Genomic DNA, 18,350 nt, shown 5'->3' with positions numbered 1-18,350 from the left:
ATGCTTATCTTATGAGGTTTATGGACCAAATCAAACCGTCACTTTACAATATCTATAGGCCTAATATAATAAACGTTTTAAAAAATAATCATTGCTATTTTAAACAATTATAAATCTCGATTATTTTATTAAGACCAATTCTTAATTTTCTACACATTTTTTATTTTTCAGGTTATAAAGTTATCAATTTCTCCTATTTTGCTGGAACATTAGAGGAAGCCAATTAATTATTAAACGGAAATAACCATGCACCACATAAATCTCGAGTACAGTAATTGGGAATTCACCACGTACGTGTGTGCGTCTTTTTTTCTCATCTTCACAATCTTGATTCTGAATTAGCTGTGAATAGACTGCTACCGTACATGAGCGAAAAGTACCCGACCGTAACGTCATTAAGAGTAGTTTATCTGCATACTTTTTGCGACACGTTCTTTAAAGACTTTTGGCCACAAAGCTTTTGACAAATGTGCATTATAGTATGATTTCATAACTGTATACTTCTTACAGTATCTTAAGCTCTGTCTACACTATCAAACTTGATGTGACAAAAAATGTGCCCGCCTATGGACATGGTGATGTCATATCAGTACCATATTTAGGCACATCACACATTTTTTGTCAAAATAGTTTGATAGTGTAGACAGATTTGTCCTACACAGTAATGATTTTTACAGAAACAAAGACAGAGTATTGAGAAACACAATCATGTATTTATTTGGAATTGTTAGTTATTAAAGTCTAAAAAAATAATTTATTTTTAATTATTGTTTGTCCATTCAATCAGTACAAATATTGTTATACCATTTAAGAGTCTCTTCTAAGCTTTCATTAAACATTAAAGATGGCTCGCCGCTCTGTATAGTTCTTGGATCAAAAATTTCATCCAATGAAAGATTAGAAATTGTAGAACTACTATCATTTGTTGGATCTGGTAAAGCATCCAGATCACCTGTGTTGACCATCAACTGTAAAAATTGACCGCGTTGAATGACAGGTAAAGTGATTTCACCGGTGACATCATCAACAAGGAACAGTAAGCCAGATGTGGTGTTAGACTGAATTAGCCTCAGTGAACCAGACTGCGGTGTATCCTCGTTTAAAACCGGTAATGTAGGGTTGTTTAAAGTTCGTAAAGCTGATGCTCCATCTGCTGTGTTTTGATCCTTATCTTGCAGATCATTTTCAGGATCTTCAATCATTTGTTTAATCTCCGCTGACGGATTAGTACCACCTATAATCTGTGAATCAATTTTCGAACTTGACGTTTCCAGGGCCGAATATTTCTCACCATTATAGTAGTGCTTATTAATTGTTCTTCTATTCGATGATTTTTTCGTATCAGAATCAGTTTTTTCCGAGTGACATTTTAACATGTGTATTTTTAAATTAGATCCTTGATTGAAGCCATAGCCGCAAACATTACATTTATATGGCCGTGTGTTTGAATGAACGTTCATATGGCTCGTCAGGTTTCCTTTTTGAACAAAATCTCTACTGCATATCTTACATTTGAAGTTCTTAGTTTTTGCATGGATCGCCATGTGGGTTCTCAACGACGATGCGCGTGAGAACTGTTGCCGGCAAAGACTGCAAGCAAACAGTTTTTCTTCTTTGTGAGTGGCGTGGTGGTGATTCAGAGTGCTTTGCAATTTGAATGTTTTATTACAGACTGAACAAGCAAACTTCCTTTCACCAGTGTGTACGACTGCGTGACGTTTTAGAAGGTATGGTTGTTTAAATGATTTATCACATTTTTCACAATGAAAAGTCTTTCTGCTGTCTGTTTGTTTGACATTGTCTTCCGTTACTATATTTTCCATCATTTGTTTCTTTTATTAAAGTAAATTCAGGACTTTCATTTGATAATGAAGATAACTTGTTGAAAATTGAACAGCATCACACACATTAGCCTGAAATATAAATTTTTTTAAAGTGTTTACTTTTATTCATTTTATGATTTTAGTGCTAACAAAAATGTTTTAGATTAGCTGTAGTTCATAAAAATAAGAGCTGTAGTAAGACAATACACATTCCCTTCACACAGTAGACTACCTGAGTAGCCTGTCTTGTCTTGCTTTATATTTAGCTAGTTAGGCCTAGGGTGACACTAGCCTAGCTAGCTCTCTAGAGGGCAAAGCACCCGCCTCCCTCCTTTATTTAGGCTAGGCCTGCCTGGTGGTCTGGATGGAGATTCTGAATAGGCCTAGCCTAGCTAGGCTAGGCCTGGTCTATACAAAAATGGTTATTATTATAATTGCAGATCCCATAATTGCAAACTAAATAGCTAGAGGGTTAGGCCTAGCCTATTAGTATATACTGATTAAGTAAACAAAAAGTTTGCATAACGTACGTTCGTAACAATAGAGAATCAAACCAACGAAAAAACACGAACGATCGCTAAATTTAGCATTCGCAATTTTGTATTTATGAGGCGCGACGCATGCGTCAATCATGCATCGTAACTCGAGCGAAAAAAGTGACAAGCACCCTCTGTTGATACTCTAGAACAAAAAAACGCATGTGAAACGATTTTTGCGCTTGTTGTTTTTAACCGTGTGGAGACGTGTGAAGGAGGCCTAGAGAATCGATAGAAAGAGAAATAATTCAACTCTGTGTAAGAATGCGCAATAAATCTCAATATTTCTAGACACAATTTATTTCCAACGATAAACAGTATTAAAATATAGATATATGGCTAGGCTATAAATTAGAGAAAGACGGCTAGGTAGAAGCTAGGCCGGTAGGTAGCTAGCCTAGCTAGAGGAGGATGAGTAGGCCGCCTTAGCTCTCCCGGCTAGGACCTAGACCGCCCTCTCTCGGCCTAGGCTATATTAGCACAGTAGGTAATAACAGTCCACGTACTTCTATTACTCTGTTATTACAGTTACTTCTTGTATTGGCACTGACTGTCAACTGTACTGTGCATATAATTTAAAATTTAGACAATAAAACATGCACAGTTTTTACTCACTACTCTCAAGTCTAACGATAAAATAAGACTCGGTCAGTGACTGCGTGAGAAAGCCAATTCCCGGTACCAGAAAGAGTAACTCGCTGCTGAGGTACCCTGTTCTGTTGTCAGATTATGGCTCAGAAGAGAGATGTGGTTGTTCATTTGCTTGACATAACATAGATGAGCTAAACAAGTTGAGTAGAACCGATATTGGTTTTGATGGATCTAGTAGACTATATTCTAAATTTGTATGCTACTTTTTTTTTATTATTTATAGGTCTACATAGATCATGCATTGCTAAAAACCTGAACTTTCACCAAACAAGAAAAAAATAAACAGTAAAGATGGACGCCGATCTGTATGATGAATTTGGTAACTATATTGGGCCTGAACTTGAAAGTGATTCAGAAGAGGATGATGAAATTGAACAAGCCTTCCCAGACCATGATATGGATGAAGTAAGAAGTTATTTATTTGGATTAATTACATATAAATTAATTTTATTTGCAGTAGCTGTATTCACCAATCAGATATTTGCCTTAAATATTAAGTATTAAATAAAAGTTCCCTTAAATTGTATTCACTTAGATATGAGATTACTATATATAATTAATTATGTAGCAAAACCCTTATACTATAGTGCTTACAGTAGTTCTCAACAAGTTTGTGCCCTAAAGACTTCATACTATTGATGAATTGAATTGAACTTCTTAAGGTTTTGTTAAACTGTAAATTAGGCTGGGTAATGCTACAGTAAGTTTACAAGCCTACCTCCACTCACTAAAATCACATAAATGAGTTGTTAGTTTTTGGAGTAGCATTTATTGTAATATTTTTTTTGTAGGATGATGATGCAGATCAAATGGACCAAGGGCCAATAGCGCCAACACAGGCAGTAGTTTTACACGAGGACAAGAAGTATTACCCTACGGCAGAAGAGGTTTACGGACCTGATGTGGAGACACTCATACATGAGGAAGATGCCCAACCTCTCACTGGTAAAAATACAGTAAAACCCCTCCTTTCGGACACCTCTATTAAGGGGACACTTTGTTGGGTCCCAGAGGTGTTCTGTATATTTTTCTGTGTATCTTTAAAGCCTTGTCTACACTATCAAACACGATGATGTCATATCACTACCATATTTGGGCATATCACTACCATATTTGTGCACATCACTACCATATGTGGGTACATCAAACTTTTTTTTGTCAAACTAGTTTTGATAGTGTAGACAGAGCCTTAAATTCGGGACACACTAATTAAACTTTTTATAGCTACATCTGTACTCTAGTTTTACCAAGTTTCTTCCATACAAACAGTATTAAATATCTTTAAAAATAGATAAATTCTATAGCTTATTGTAATTATATTGTTGTTTGTATACAGAACCAATTGTCGCTCCAGTGTTGAAGAAAAAGTTCACAATGACTGAACAGGAACTTCCTTCCACTGTTTACAATATGGAGTAAGTAAAATATACAATCTAGAATTGAATTTTCTTTAAAGCATAAATATAAAGCCTAGTCTATACTAAGAGAGTTGAATTGTGGCTTGGTGTTTATGATGCTTGGCACAAAAGGTCCTGGGTTCTCATGCCATGTCAGGATTTTTTCTAATGACAAATTAAAACTCCACTCCCAAAGACTTGTAATAAGATTTTGTTTATGTAGAGCATCTTGTGTATATGTTTGTCATGGGAAGAGGATTGTCACCTTTCAGAAGGATAGTTAATGAATTTGCTTTTGGTTATCATTGTCAATTTGCCTAAGTATATATAACAAAACAAAAAAGCACACAATTTATTCTTGTTTGTCAGTGAAGACTTCTCCAAACTACAGTAGTTTTCTGCAGTTTTTCAACTGGTCTACACTAGCAATCTTGGCAAACTCTCTCCAGTGTAGAACTAGATGCAATCCAGTTTTGTTATTTATGATTATTATTATTTTGTTTTTAGATATTTAGCAGATATGATGGATAACCCTGAATTGATTAGGAATGTGACCTTAGCAGGTCATCTTCATCATGGCAAGGTTCGTAGGTCATAAAACAGTTTACTCAACAGAAGGCTACATTTCAAATGTTCAGATGATTGCATGAACTTAATACATAATTAACGTGTATGCACCGTGTAGGCTTTATTTATATATACTGTATCTCCCAAATGCTACTTGTTGGATATAGGCACTACCTTATAATGTGGAGTAAAGAAATATTTACAATGATTTCGGTTCAGTGGTTGAGGATGAAAGACAGAGGTTACTATAGTGGAGCTGTAGCTTGGTGCTTAACATACTTGCCTTCCAATCCCAGGATCCAGGGTTCAATCTTGACCTAATTCCATGGTTCAATCCTGACCTAGTTCCAGTGTTCAATCCTGACCTAGTTCCAGTGTTCAATCCTGACCTAGTTCAAAGTTTCAATCCTGACCTAGTACCAGGGTTGTAACTTACGACTTTCAACTCCACTTTCTATAGCCTCAAATGAGACTCGTTTATAAGCATGATAAATTATATAAAAGTTTGTCCATCCTATAATTGGCGATTTGCTCGCTGTTGGATGCATACAAAATTATAAAAATAGAACACGGGCTCATTCAAGTTTCCTTACAAAACATACATGTGTGATTTTTGGTCATTAATCCACCCCTAACCCCAACCCTTGAAAAAAACATCAGTTTGATTTGATTGACCTTTTTTTTTATAGACAACATTTGTTGATTGTATGATGGAACAAACTCATCCTGATTTGCTATCATATGAAGATAAAGATGTAAGTTTAGGCCGATCTGAGTTCTTTTACCATATTTAATTTTATAAGTTTAAATAGCAAAACTGCCTTGAGCAAAAATAAATTGTATTTTACTGTTAGGTATACTGTGTTCTTAAGCCTTTTCTACACTATCAAACTTTATGTGACAAAAAATATGTGATGTGCCTATATATGGACATGATGGTGTTATATCAATACTAAATTTGGGCATACCACTACCATATGTGGGCATACCACTACCATATAACAGTAAAATAGCATAAAATAGTGGAAAGAGTCATGTCGCAAGACGAGAGGAATAACTGATGATGATGAGTCTGTGATAAATTAAGTAACGCATTGCTGTGTTCAAAATTATTTTTCTTTATTTCTTATTTATTTTGCAGTTGAGGTATACAGATACATTGTTGACTGAACTAGAGGTAAAATTGTTAAATTATTTTAGTATTAGAAAAACGATAACAACTCCCATCATTTCTTCTTAAAGATGTATTGTCCCCCAAAAACATGAAAAATGAAGATTAATAAAATAAGACTTTTAATAGGCCATTTTGCTGTTTTAATAAAATTATTCACTTCTGTAGAAAAAAAAATCATTTCACTTATAAATAGACAAAATAAATGATTGATTTTAACCAAAAACACATTAGCTGGCAGCCAATTTAACTATTTTTTGCTTTAGATTACAGGTAAATCATTTTTTTTTTCGATCCAATCCAGTAATTATGTGACAATATTGTAATATCATATAAAATATTGATATTTGTTGTCTATTGTTACAGCGTGGTGTGAGCATCAAATGTCAACCAGTGACCTTGTTGACCCCAGACATAAAGGGAAAGAATTATTTAATGAACATTATGGATACGCCAGGTAGATTAACTTTTACAGATATTTATATGCTTCACTCTCTGGGGAGTAAATATCCTTTTGATGGGGACACAAATGTACTTTTAAAGCTCTGTCTATCAAACTTTATGTGACAAAACAATGTGATGTGCATATATATGGACATGATGATGTCATATTGCTACCATATTTGGGCACATCACACTTTTTTGTCACATGCACTTTGATAGTGTAGACAGAGATTAAGTTGAGAGTAGAGAAACAAACTCCTGGATATATCACTGTAACAATATGTAATGAAAATATTTCAGTAATTCTATTTCTTCTACAAGTACAAGCCTATTCTGATAATGATATTATACTTTTACAACACCAATATCAAATATAAATACTTTATCATATAGTACACCTTGTAACAATTTTTGTTCTTATTATTGAGTGTGTATAGTTAAATGCTTTGACTGTGTTTGTACTTTGACCGAAAACATTTATTTTATTAATTATGTGGTTTTACCACAACGCATGCTTAAAGTATATTAACTCTTTTTTTTTAGTAAAGGAATTTTTTTTGTAAATATATTTTCCAATTCAGTTATCAAAATGTTTATTTATGGTTCAATCGTTTTAAGGGCATGTGAATTTCTCTGATGAAGTAACAGCCGCCTACAGGGTATCCGATGGTGTTGTCATATTCGTTGATGCTGCAGAGGGGGTGATGTTAAATACTGAAAGACTCATCAAGCATGCTATACAAGAAAATCTGGCACTTACAATTTGTATCAATAAAATTGACAGACTGATCCTTGAATTGAAATTACCCCCTACAGATGGGTATTACAAGCTGAGAAATATCATAGATGAAGTTAATGGAATATTAAGGTGGGTTGTTGTTTATTATAGACAGCTTTTGAGTTGCGATGACCTGATTAGGTCAGGTCAAATGTTGTTGATTGTCACCTGAACCTAGAAACCATCAAAAGTATGTTGAGGTGGGGAGTGAAGACACATGACACAATATCCTTGGATGCACACAAAGAATTATCATGACATACTTTGGTTGTAGAAAATGGAAAGCTCCCTAATAATTTAATAGTAAATTATTTGTTTTACTAGTCAAGACAGTCGCGAAAGATAACAATGTAATAATAATGTCGTGTGTGAGGGCGTGTGGCGCAGTGTGTTGGACGTTGGATTACTGATTGTGGTTCTAATCCAACTCTTGCTGCATTGCTTGTATCCTTAGGCAAGACACACTACTTACATTTGCCTCTCTCCACCCAGTTGTATAAATGAGTACCGGTTACATCAAGACAAACCATTGCGCTGATTACTAGCTGCATTGTTATGGGAATATGTTTCCGTACATATTTGATCCAAAAAATGACCGGGGCAATAATGTGCAGCGCATTGAGAGCTTGCTTATATAAGAATGAACTATATTATATTTGTTTATCTTAAAGAGCAGTTAAGGAAACAGTGTTTGCTTTGTTTAAAAACAACAAAAATTCATTCTCAAATCTTATTGTTTTTTAATATTTTTTTTGTTGTTTTATCAGTATGTATTCAGATGACTCGGAGAAAGACTTGCGAGTTTCTCCGTTACTCGGGAATGTTTGCTTTGCCAGTGCCAAGTACGGAATCTGCTTCACGTTGGCGTCTTTTGCGAAAATCTACTCGGAAAGTTACGGCGATGAAATAGATTACAAACCATTTGCTCGCCATCTATGGGGAGATATGTATTTTAACCCAAAAACGTAAGTAATTTTTTAATATTGGGTTCTATTTTCAATTCTAAAAATTGCAAATATTCTAAGCCCTGCCTACACTATCGAAGTAGTTTGACAAAAAAAAGTTTGATGTATTCAAATACAGTAGTGATATTCCCAAATACAGTATGACATCATCGTGTCCATATATGGGCACATCACATTTTTTTGTCATATAAAGTTTGATAGTGTTGACAGAGCTTTACGCTGTAGTCAAATGGTTGTGTCCGTCAGAAAATGAATAGGTGTAGTATTGGCCAACCTTAAAAAAACTCATATTTATTGTTTGTTTTTTTTTTTCCAACTTTAGACGCAAGTTTACTAAACGTCCAGCAGCGAGTACATCTCAACGGAGCTTCGTTGAGTTTATCTTGGAACCAATGTACAAACTATTTGCCCAGGTTAGTATTAGCAGATGTGTAGTTTCTAACTATTTAGAATAACATTTGCGTACTAAAGTCTCTGACAGTGACACTGTAATTGATTAAAAATGCTTACACATAAAGATCCTTTTACAGAATATGGTTTTCCTGTTTCTATTTTCAATCAATGTTTTTCCTTTCAAGAACAGAATATTGTTAGAGTAGTTTCTGAAAATAATTAAGATATTTTTTTAATACTGTTATACATATCAACCTTTGACCTGATTATTTGCATGTTACCACAGGTGGTTGGTGATGTTGACACTACATTACCAAGTGTGTTAGATGAACTCGGTATCCATCTGACCAAGGATGAGATGAAACTTAACATCAGACCTATCTTAAAACTCATCTGCTCAAAATTCTTTGGTGATTTTACAGGTAACTAGCAAACAATCTAATTACAGACATAGCTAAGCAATTTTATGTAAAAACAGGTTGATTTTTGCCTCCCCAAACCCCACTTTATTCTGCACTGTTTTAAAAAATGCGTTGATTAATGTTACTCAATAGTGGTGGAAGAACGATAAACTTACAAACATTTTTATGTAAGTATAGTGGAAGTTCCAATGACTGCTCATGAAACCTGACTTTTTTTTAATTCAAATTTTATAAACCATTTAGAAAACCAGATCTCCCAATTCAAATTATTCAGCCTGAATGAATAAAATATAAAAAAAATTATGAATAAACACATACATAAACCTTAAATGGTTGTCGATAGCAGAATCAACAATTCCTTGTTTCTTATAGGGAAAATGCTAACCACAGGTATACCTACAGTCAGTGATATGCGTTAGTGAACAACACAATTTTGCGACCAAGTTATTACTTGATTGCTGATGGAAATCTAACTCAAACCAATTTTTATCTATGTAGCCTTTCTTTCAATTATTTCCCCTGTACCTATTTCTTACAGGATTCGTTGACATGTGTGTTGAGCATATCCCATCCCCAGTAGAGGCAGCTAAAAGCAAGGTAGAACATGTGTATACAGGACCAACTGATTCTGATTTAGCAGAGGCCATGATAGATTGTGACGCAGAGGTTAGTATCTTATCAGCCATGGATAAAATTACAAATACACTTTTATGTGAGATTTTATGGCAGAGGTGCCTCTGAAAAACGAGTGCAGTAGTACTATTTTGAAGGCACTGAAACCCTATAGTTTCAACCAAAAACAATTAGTTTTTATATTGTGGATTTAAACTAAAAAAAATCTTTACTGAAGACTGCCTTCATAAGACAGAATTTCTCTACAAATAAAAGCTTTCGACCCACAAATGAAGCCAGATATCATCATTATCAGCCATGGATAACATTTAATATATACTTTTCTGTGAGAAATTATGGCAGAGGTGTCTCTAAAATAGTAGTATTCACCAAGAGGTGCAGTAGTACAATTTTGGAGGCACCGAAACCCTATAGTTTCAATCAAAAACAGGCAAATTAGTTTTTATATTATGGATTTTAAACTAAAAAAAAATATTTACCGGAGACTGCCTTCTCTAAAAATGAAGCAAAATATTTTTGTTTTCAAAGGGACCATTAATGTTGCACACAACCAAGATGTACAGTACCGAAGATGGCGTTAGCTTTCATACGTTTGGACGAGTGATGAGCGGAACAGTCCATTCTAACCAGGAGGTAAAAGTACTTGGCGAAAATTACTCATTGGATGACGAGGAAGATTCGCGTATTACGTTGGTGGGACGTCTCTGGATAGCAGAAGCGAGGTATTTAATTGAATTATTTTTAAGGAAGGGTGGATGAGGGGGGGTTAATTGTATAAACTTGTTACAGATTCTTAAGCCTTGTCTACACTATCGAACCTAATGACAAAAAAATGTGATGTGCCCATATATGGACATGATGATGTCATATCACTACCATGTCTGGGCATATCACTACTATATTTGGGCACATTACACTTTTTTTGTCAAACTAGTTTGATAGTGGAGACAGAGCTTTGGGGATCAAAAACCTGTGTGGCCTATGTTAATTTGCTTCTAAAATCCACAATTAGTTACAGTGTAAACATTTAAGTTTCATGTCGTTTTTAGGTATAAAATCGAAGTGAATCGTGTACCTGCTGGTAATTGGGTATTAATAGAGGGCGTGGATGAACCGATCGTGAAAACCTCGACAATTACTGAATGTAAAGGTGTGGAAGAGGTGAGACATTTTGAATATTTGATTTATAAAATGAAGTGAAATTACAAACTTATAAATTTTCTATGAATTTGATTTAATTGTGTGGTGTAAAAGTGTGTGAGGTAAATTTCACCCATGATAAAGCTAAGTTGAGGACCTTTTACCCAGTTACCTCTAATATATACCATGTACCATGAAAAGGTCCCTGACAAACATACTCTACAGTAGTTATAAACAATTAAATCCTGTTGGTGCAGTACCTGATGCTTACTTGGGCTTGAATATAACTCCTAGCCATCAGCGCAAACTCGGTGGTCTAGAGGTATGAACGCCAGGCTAGTGATGTGGAGGTTGTGGATTCGAGTCCCACCCGAAAATTACTTGCGAATGCAAATGAAAGTATTCTCAATGTACTTGGTATAAAGTACAAATTACGTCACAGTAAGGCAAACATCTATTACTTAACACCTTGACGCATAAACTCTGCTGTACAAACAATTAAAAACAACCTTTTGTTTTTAACAATTGCAGGCTCATATTTTCCGACCGTTAAAATTCAACACCAGCTCGGTAATCAAGATTGCAGTGGAGCCAGTCAATCCTTCAGAGTTGCCCAAGATGTTGGATGGACTGCGCAAGATCAACAAGAGCTACCCCTTGATCACAACTAAAGTGGAAGAGTCTGGTGAGCATGTGGTCATGGGTACTGGTGAGCTTTACTTGGACTGTGTCATGCATGATCTCCGCAAGATGTACTCGGAGATAGGTAAACTATTTTCTGTATTTTTGTTGTTTTTTAATGATTTTTCAATCAATCACTTTTTTGTAATTTTTTTTTTATATTTGTAATTTTTGCAAGATTATATATTTTGCCTTTTTTGTGTTTTTGTTGTTCATTTTCATATATATATTAACTTGTGTAATTCATCTTGTAGTGCTGTATTTGAGTGTAAAATTAATTTTTGTGATTGCACACTTCGCTTTCTCAAAACCCAAATGCTGATTTAATTTTCATAAAAAGAACAATTGCAAAATAACAATACATATAATATAATCAATTTTTTAAATTGTAGATATCAAAGTAGCAGATCCTGTGGTGTCATTTTGTGAGACTGTTGTCGAAACATCGTCACTCAAATGTTTTGCTGAAACACCAAATAAGAAGTAAGAATGTTAAAATAACTTGGTTTCTTTTCTTGAATTCCCACGTATGACGAGACCCGACGAAACTTCTTGACTCATCGGTGCTGAGTGACTTGAATTCCTATAAGACAATTCGTCTTGAAATAGCGTCGGACGTAGTTTTTAGGTCGTCTGGAGAAATTTAAACTTTAATTTTCTCCCGACGACACGACATGTGTGTTGGACCTCATTGTACGACGCTTTCTGAGTTGGCTTTTATTAAACCTAATATACTTTGTTTTAGGAACAAACTTACGATGATAGCAGAGCCCCTGGAGAAAGGTCTTGCGGAGGATATTGAGAGTGAAGTAGTTCAGATTGGATGGAATAGGTATGCTATTTAACTCTCCTTTAAAATGTCTAAGGTTCGTACTACTGGTCATGTGGCACAGTGTGTTGGACATTGAACTACTGATCAATTGATCAGGAGTTCAAATCCAATGCTCGCCACATTGCTTGTACCCTTAGACAATACACTTTACTTTGTTTGCCTCCACCGAGGTTTAAAATGGGTACCTGGTATTAGATCAAAACACAACTGCGCTGATTACTAACTGTATTATGGGAGTATGTTTCCATGCGTGTTTGATTCAATGACCGCGGTACTAATGATGTGAAGCGCTGTTCAATAAGCGCTATATAAGATCGCATAATATTATTATTATATTAAAATCAGCAGGTCACTGAATTGAAGGATTTTGTAACAATAGAATATTTCTTAAAAAGCAACTTTATTTGTTTTCAATTCCTTCAGGAAGAGGTTAGGAGAGTTCTTCCAGACTAAGTACGACTGGGATTTGTTGGCTGCTCGTTCCATTTGGGCATTTGGACCAGACACCACCGGACCAAACATTCTAGTAGATGATACTCTGCCATCAGAGGTAATATGAGTTTGTGTTTATTATTAAAGGACCATATTTTGAATATGGTAATTACCCTACACCTGTTTGCTTAAATTATTGTATTAAATCATGTAATAAATGGTGTCCTGTTTCTCAAATACGGTAATTTATTGATTTCATGTTTTCGAAAGTAACTAAATCTATTTTTAAAATATCAAAAACATATGTATATAACATAAAAATTTGACAGGCATGTGATAAATTTCAAAACGATATACTGAAAATTATTTTAATTTATTTTCTTTATACAAATACTGTATATAAGGCAAATTAAATAAATCCTTTCCTAAACATCAAATAATATTTTAATCTATCGAACCATATTTATTATTTTCATAACAATTGCGAGATTTACGATTAAACATACTTTTTAAATAAATCGTAAAAAATAGAAATGTTGACTTTTTATTGTTTCTTTTTCTTATCTGGATATTGAAGGGTTTTTTTAAATAACAGACTAAATATTTTGGCAAAGCCTATACAGGTCAAATTAGCAACTGAAGTGACGGTACCTATCTCTGAGGTAGATTTTGCTATGCATACCATGCATGACAGCAACGGCCGTAGGACGAGCGTGCGTGTCCAAATTGTAAATCCCACAATTCTGGGAAAATAAATATTGATTCGATATTTAATTTTCAGTATATCATTTTGAAATATCATATGGCTGTAAAATTTTTATTATACATATGTTTTTGGTATTTTACATACAGATTTAGTTTTTGAAAACATGAAATAAATAATTTACCATATTTATTACATGTTTTTACAATTTTTTATGGAAACAGGTGTAGGTTAGAATGTAACACATGGTTTTATTAAATATTATAATAATTGTATTGGCTTTCTTTTATTGATTTATGTAAATAATAAATGCAATTAAAATACATTTAATACTAAAATTATATATTTTGTTATTGCAAATAAAATGAGAAAAGTGCATGTACTGTATATAAACCCATAAAGAAATCGAAAGATTCATTAAATAAAGAAAAATAATTGAAAATGTAATAACATTGAATGTAAACTATATACTATACTAAATTAAAATTTAAAAAATATGTATTGTTAATTGCTATATAACATATTTGTATGATATATTTACCATGCATGACAGCAACGGCCGTAGGACGAGCGTGCGTGTCCAAATTGTAAATCCCACAATTCTGGGAAAATAAATATTGATTCGATATTTAATTTTCAGTATATCATTTTGAAATATCATATGGCTGTAAAATTTTTATTATACATATGTTTTTGGTATTTTACATACAGATTTAGTTTTTGAAAACATGAAATCAATAATTTACCATATTTATTACATGTTTTTACAATTTTTTATGGAAACAGATGTAGGTTAGAATGTAACACATGGTTTTATTGAATATTATAATAATTGTATTGGCTTTCTTTTATTGATTTATATAAATAATAAATGCAATTAAAATACATTTAATACTAAAATTATATATTTTGTTATTGCAAATAAAATGAGAAAAGTGCATGTACTGTATATAAACCCATAAAGAAATCGAAAGATTCATTAAATAAAGAAAAATAATTGAAAATGTAATAACATTGAATGTAAACTATATACTATACTAAATTAAAATTTAAAAAATATGTATTGTTAATTGCTATATAACATATTTGTATGATATATTTACTCTTTTGTTTAGGTTGATAAAGGGCTTTTGAATTCCGTGAAAGACAGCATCGTGCAAGGTTTTCAATGGGGGACCAGAGAAGGACCACTCTGTGATGAACGTAAATATTCCTTTTCATTTTCTGTTTAACACCTTCACAATTTTTTCTATTGTAAACTTACTGAAAAGCAAGAAGGAACATTAAATGGTTTAAATGATCATGCACCATTTTTACTTATCAAAACAGTTTATTTTTTAATGTTCACGTACTCAGTTATTTAACCTTCTTTAAATAATATACAAGGTAAAAATACTTTTCTATACTGATCAACCAAAATAAGAAACCCCTGTCAAATGACACATTAAAACAAGCTATAGATTCTGGACCTTTTCAATTTTTTACCTTTTCATGAGGTATATATTGGCAGTCTATTTTTTTTTTTTTTCTTAAAGATGTATTGTCCCCCAAAAACATGAAAAAATAAAGATTAATAAAATCAGATTTTGAATAGGCAATTTCACAGTTTTAATAAAGTTATTCACTTCTGTAGAAAAAAAATCATCAAAAATAATTATTTCACCTATAAAAAGACAAAAGAAATGGTTAATTTCAACCAAAAACCATTGTCTTCCAGACAATTTAGGTATATTTTGCTTTAAATTACATTTTTTTGGTGGAAAATGTTTTTTTTTTGTTCAAGTTTTTGGTCATAGTGAATAACTATTGTGTGATAATAAAATGGCATAGTAAAAAAAAAAATTTTTTTAAATTATTTTTTAGGGGGACAATATATCTTTAAGCTCTGTCTACAGTATTAAACTAGTTTGAGAAAAAAAGTGTGATGTGCATAAATATGGTAATAAGATGTCATCGTGTCCATATATGGGCGCATCACATTTTTTTTGTCACATAAAGATTGATAGTGTAGAATTTAAGTGGGAAGACCTATTTACTCATTAATTTCTATCTTTAAATAGCAATTCGTAATGTAAAGTTCAAGATCCTTGATGCTGTTATAGCCTCGGAGCCAATCAGCAGAGGAGGAGGACAAATTATTCCAACAGCAAGGCGTGTAGCTTACTCGGCTTTTCTTATGGTAAATATACAAATTGAAATATGCAAATTTTAGGTTCAAGGGTCACCATTTCCTACAATACTACATGTCATCAACTGTGTGGCAATATTTATATCTTTTGACATATTATATTGCTTTTTTGAACATAGAAATAATAGAAGTAATCAATACATTTTACAGTTTCTAACTGTTTCTAAGTTAAAGCATCAACAAAAATATGTTTATTTTTTAGGCCACCCCAAGGCTGATGGAGCCGTACAACTTTGTAGAGGTACAGGCCCCAGCTGATTGTGTCTCGGCAGTGTACACTGTACTTGCAAGGAGAAGGTAGGCCAACAACAATATATATATATGACAGTCTCCGTAGGTCCAGTGTATCTAGCTCATTAAAGAACCTAGTACATCTTTTGAGACAAGTAGGTTGTTACCCCGGTGTACTAGTACATCACAGCCACTGATCATAACTGGGACCTCTGGGAGACCAGTTTTGACTGAAAAGCTCGCTCAGTATAAATAAATAATAACAAACAAACAATAATATATATTTTTGGCTAAGATCAGTAGCTCAGTGACTCAATTTCACCCCCTTAAAAGGAGTTATATTACAATTGTTTATTCTTATTGTTGTGTTTCACAGAGGTCATGTTACCCAAGATGCACCTGTACCTGGTTCTCCACTGTACACCATCAAAGCGTTCATTCCTGCGATTGATTCATTTGGCTTTGAGACTGACTTAAGGACGCACACACAAGGACAGGCATTCTGTTTAACAGTCTTCCATCATTGGCAGGTACATTTCTTTCTACATTTTTATATATATTTTTTTTCTTCCTCATTTTTAAATTGTGGTCTAATGCATTGCTGTTCTTTTGTACCATAACTCGTGCTGTTTTATGGGTGGTCAAATCTTCAAGCTTATAGCTTATTTTGATCTCCCTCCACATTTCTTTCAATCAACATTACTCTCTATTTATTATGTTTAAATTAAGTGTGGAGAAACCAAACAAACAATCCTTCGTTTGATATGGAGACACCAAAAAAATGAACTTTTATGGATTTTTAAAGTTTATTTGATAATCCTTCCATCTCCAATGGTGTAACTGTACTAGGTATATGCTTGGGGTGCTAAGATTAAGGTATCAATCAATCAAAATTACATTTTCTATTCTTTCTTTCATAAGTAACAACAATAAATATCATTTCTTAGATAAAAAATGAGGTATTGTTTTTAAAAGAGTATAAATCTACAGGACAGGAAGTCTGTTATATACTACTGTACAACAAAAAGCTATGTCTACACTATCAAACTAGTCTGTCAAAAAAAAAAGTGTGATGTGCCCAAATATGTTGGTGTTGTGCCCAAATATGGTAGTGATATGACATCATCATGCCCATATATGAGCACATCACATTTTTTTGTCACATAAAGTTTGATCGTGTAGACCGAGCTTTAGAACTTTAACTTAAAAGAAACTATAAAACATTTGTTACAAACTAAATAATAGTTTATAACTAATTTGATTTTTTACTTTTTAAGATTGTTCCTGGCGATCCATTGGACAAGAATATTATCATCCGACCTCTTGAACCCCAACCTGCGACCCATTTAGCCCGCGAATTCATGATCAAAACGAGACGAAGAAAGGGTTTGAGCGAGGACGTCAGCATCAACAAGTTCTTCGACGACCCTATGTTGTTGGAGTTGGCGCGACAAGATGTTGGTCTCAATTATCCAATGTAAAAACTAGTTATCATCAACTTTTCGTGATACATCATTATTCATTAGTGCCAGACAGAGCAATCCAAATGAAATCCTGTTCAGACAGTTCTAACACCATCACCAGTTTACAATGCTCAGTATGTGTGAAATTTCACCAATTAATAGTTTGTTCTGCTTAAATAAACACACTCATAAAGGCCAGGTGTCAATAATGATTTTGATATAGTACAATACTGTATATCTTTAAAATTGCTCATGTAGAGAATCAGTTCATTATGTATTGAGTGCAAGAGAAAAACAGCAATAAATGTAATAATCACCATAATTATGTAATGATGGCATAACATTTTTATCATCCATATACTGTATTACATGTTAAAAAAAATCAATATTATCACATCACATACAATGTTGGAACTATGGGAAATCAGCACATGTTAGTTCTAATACAAGTACTGTACAGTCTGAATAGGGGTGTTAAAATGTAAAGGAACTTTTGTGCCAGCGTAGCATAGCCAAACCTTACTTCTACAGTACGTATTTATCAAAATAGTATAGCCATAAATGCAGTATACAACACACAGTGTTTACTACTCCAAATTGATCAATTGGCCAATTGTATTTATGGAATTGTTCTCTGGGCAGAAGTTGAAATAAATAAAAACAATGGTCCGTCATGGTCAGGGGTCAATCTAGGAATTTTTAAATGGGGAACGCTACAATACCTTCTGTTTATCAAAAAATGTGAGTGTTAATATGTGATCATGTTTTGTCTTTAATTTAGAATTAAGTGACATTCCATTGAAATGATATTCTTATTGCACTGGTCAACAACAATAATTTTGTGTACATTTTTTATTAAGAGAATAAAACAAATCATTTGTATATTGTTGTGTTTGAATT

General features: G+C 33.3%; 2 protein-coding genes across 2 annotated transcripts; one reads left to right on the top strand and one right to left on the bottom strand.

Moving 5' to 3' along the window:
* Positions 1-693: 693 nt before the first annotated feature.
* LOC144839963 (uncharacterized) lies at positions 694-2,450 on the bottom strand. Its single transcript, XM_078695562.1, has 2 exons — positions 2,354-2,450; positions 694-1,913 (listed from the first exon to the last, which is right to left on the bottom strand). Exon 2 carries the CDS (start codon positions 1,824-1,826, stop codon positions 780-782), a length of 1,047 nt encoding a protein of 348 aa, XP_078551688.1. The 5' UTR covers positions 1,827-1,913; positions 2,354-2,450; the 3' UTR covers positions 694-779.
* A 72-nt stretch (positions 2,451-2,522) lies between these two features.
* On the top strand, positions 2,523-18,332 carry LOC144839931 (116 kDa U5 small nuclear ribonucleoprotein component-like). The gene is made up of 24 exons (XM_078695515.1): positions 2,523-2,617; positions 3,234-3,415; positions 3,802-3,955; positions 4,347-4,425; positions 4,915-4,990; positions 5,664-5,729; positions 6,116-6,151; positions 6,512-6,602; positions 7,208-7,457; positions 8,135-8,332; positions 8,655-8,745; positions 9,012-9,147; positions 9,686-9,813; positions 10,309-10,502; positions 10,830-10,941; positions 11,452-11,686; positions 11,994-12,084; positions 12,347-12,433; positions 12,857-12,983; positions 14,684-14,771; positions 15,629-15,747; positions 15,959-16,053; positions 16,364-16,517; positions 17,265-18,332. Exons 2-24 carry the CDS (start codon positions 3,302-3,304, stop codon positions 17,466-17,468), a joined length of 2,925 nt encoding a protein of 974 aa, XP_078551641.1. The 5' UTR covers positions 2,523-2,617; positions 3,234-3,301; the 3' UTR covers positions 17,469-18,332.
* Positions 18,333-18,350: the final 18 nt, after the last annotated feature.

Source organism: Antedon bifida, chromosome 4, assembly GCF_963402885.1.
Source record: "Antedon bifida chromosome 4, ecAntBifi1.1, whole genome shotgun sequence".
Taxonomy (NCBI): Eukaryota; Metazoa; Echinodermata; class Crinoidea; order Comatulida; family Antedonidae; genus Antedon; species Antedon bifida.
This window is presented reverse-complemented; position numbering and strand designations above follow the sequence as displayed.

Excerpts from the sequence above, each read along its gene's own strand:
- LOC144839963 (XM_078695562.1), bottom strand. The coding sequence starts at position 1,826 with ATGATGGAAAATATAGTAACGGAAGACAATGTCAAACAAACAGACAGC.
- LOC144839931 (XM_078695515.1), top strand. The coding sequence starts at position 3,302 with ATGGACGCCGATCTGTATGATGAATTTGGTAACTATATTGGGCCTGAA. Across the intron at positions 4,426-4,914 it reads TCCACTGTTTACAATATGGA|ATATTTAGCAGATATGATGG; the intron begins GTAAGTAAAATA and ends TTTTGTTTTTAG. Across the intron at positions 16,518-17,264 it reads CAGTCTTCCATCATTGGCAG|ATTGTTCCTGGCGATCCATT; the intron begins GTACATTTCTTT and ends TTACTTTTTAAG.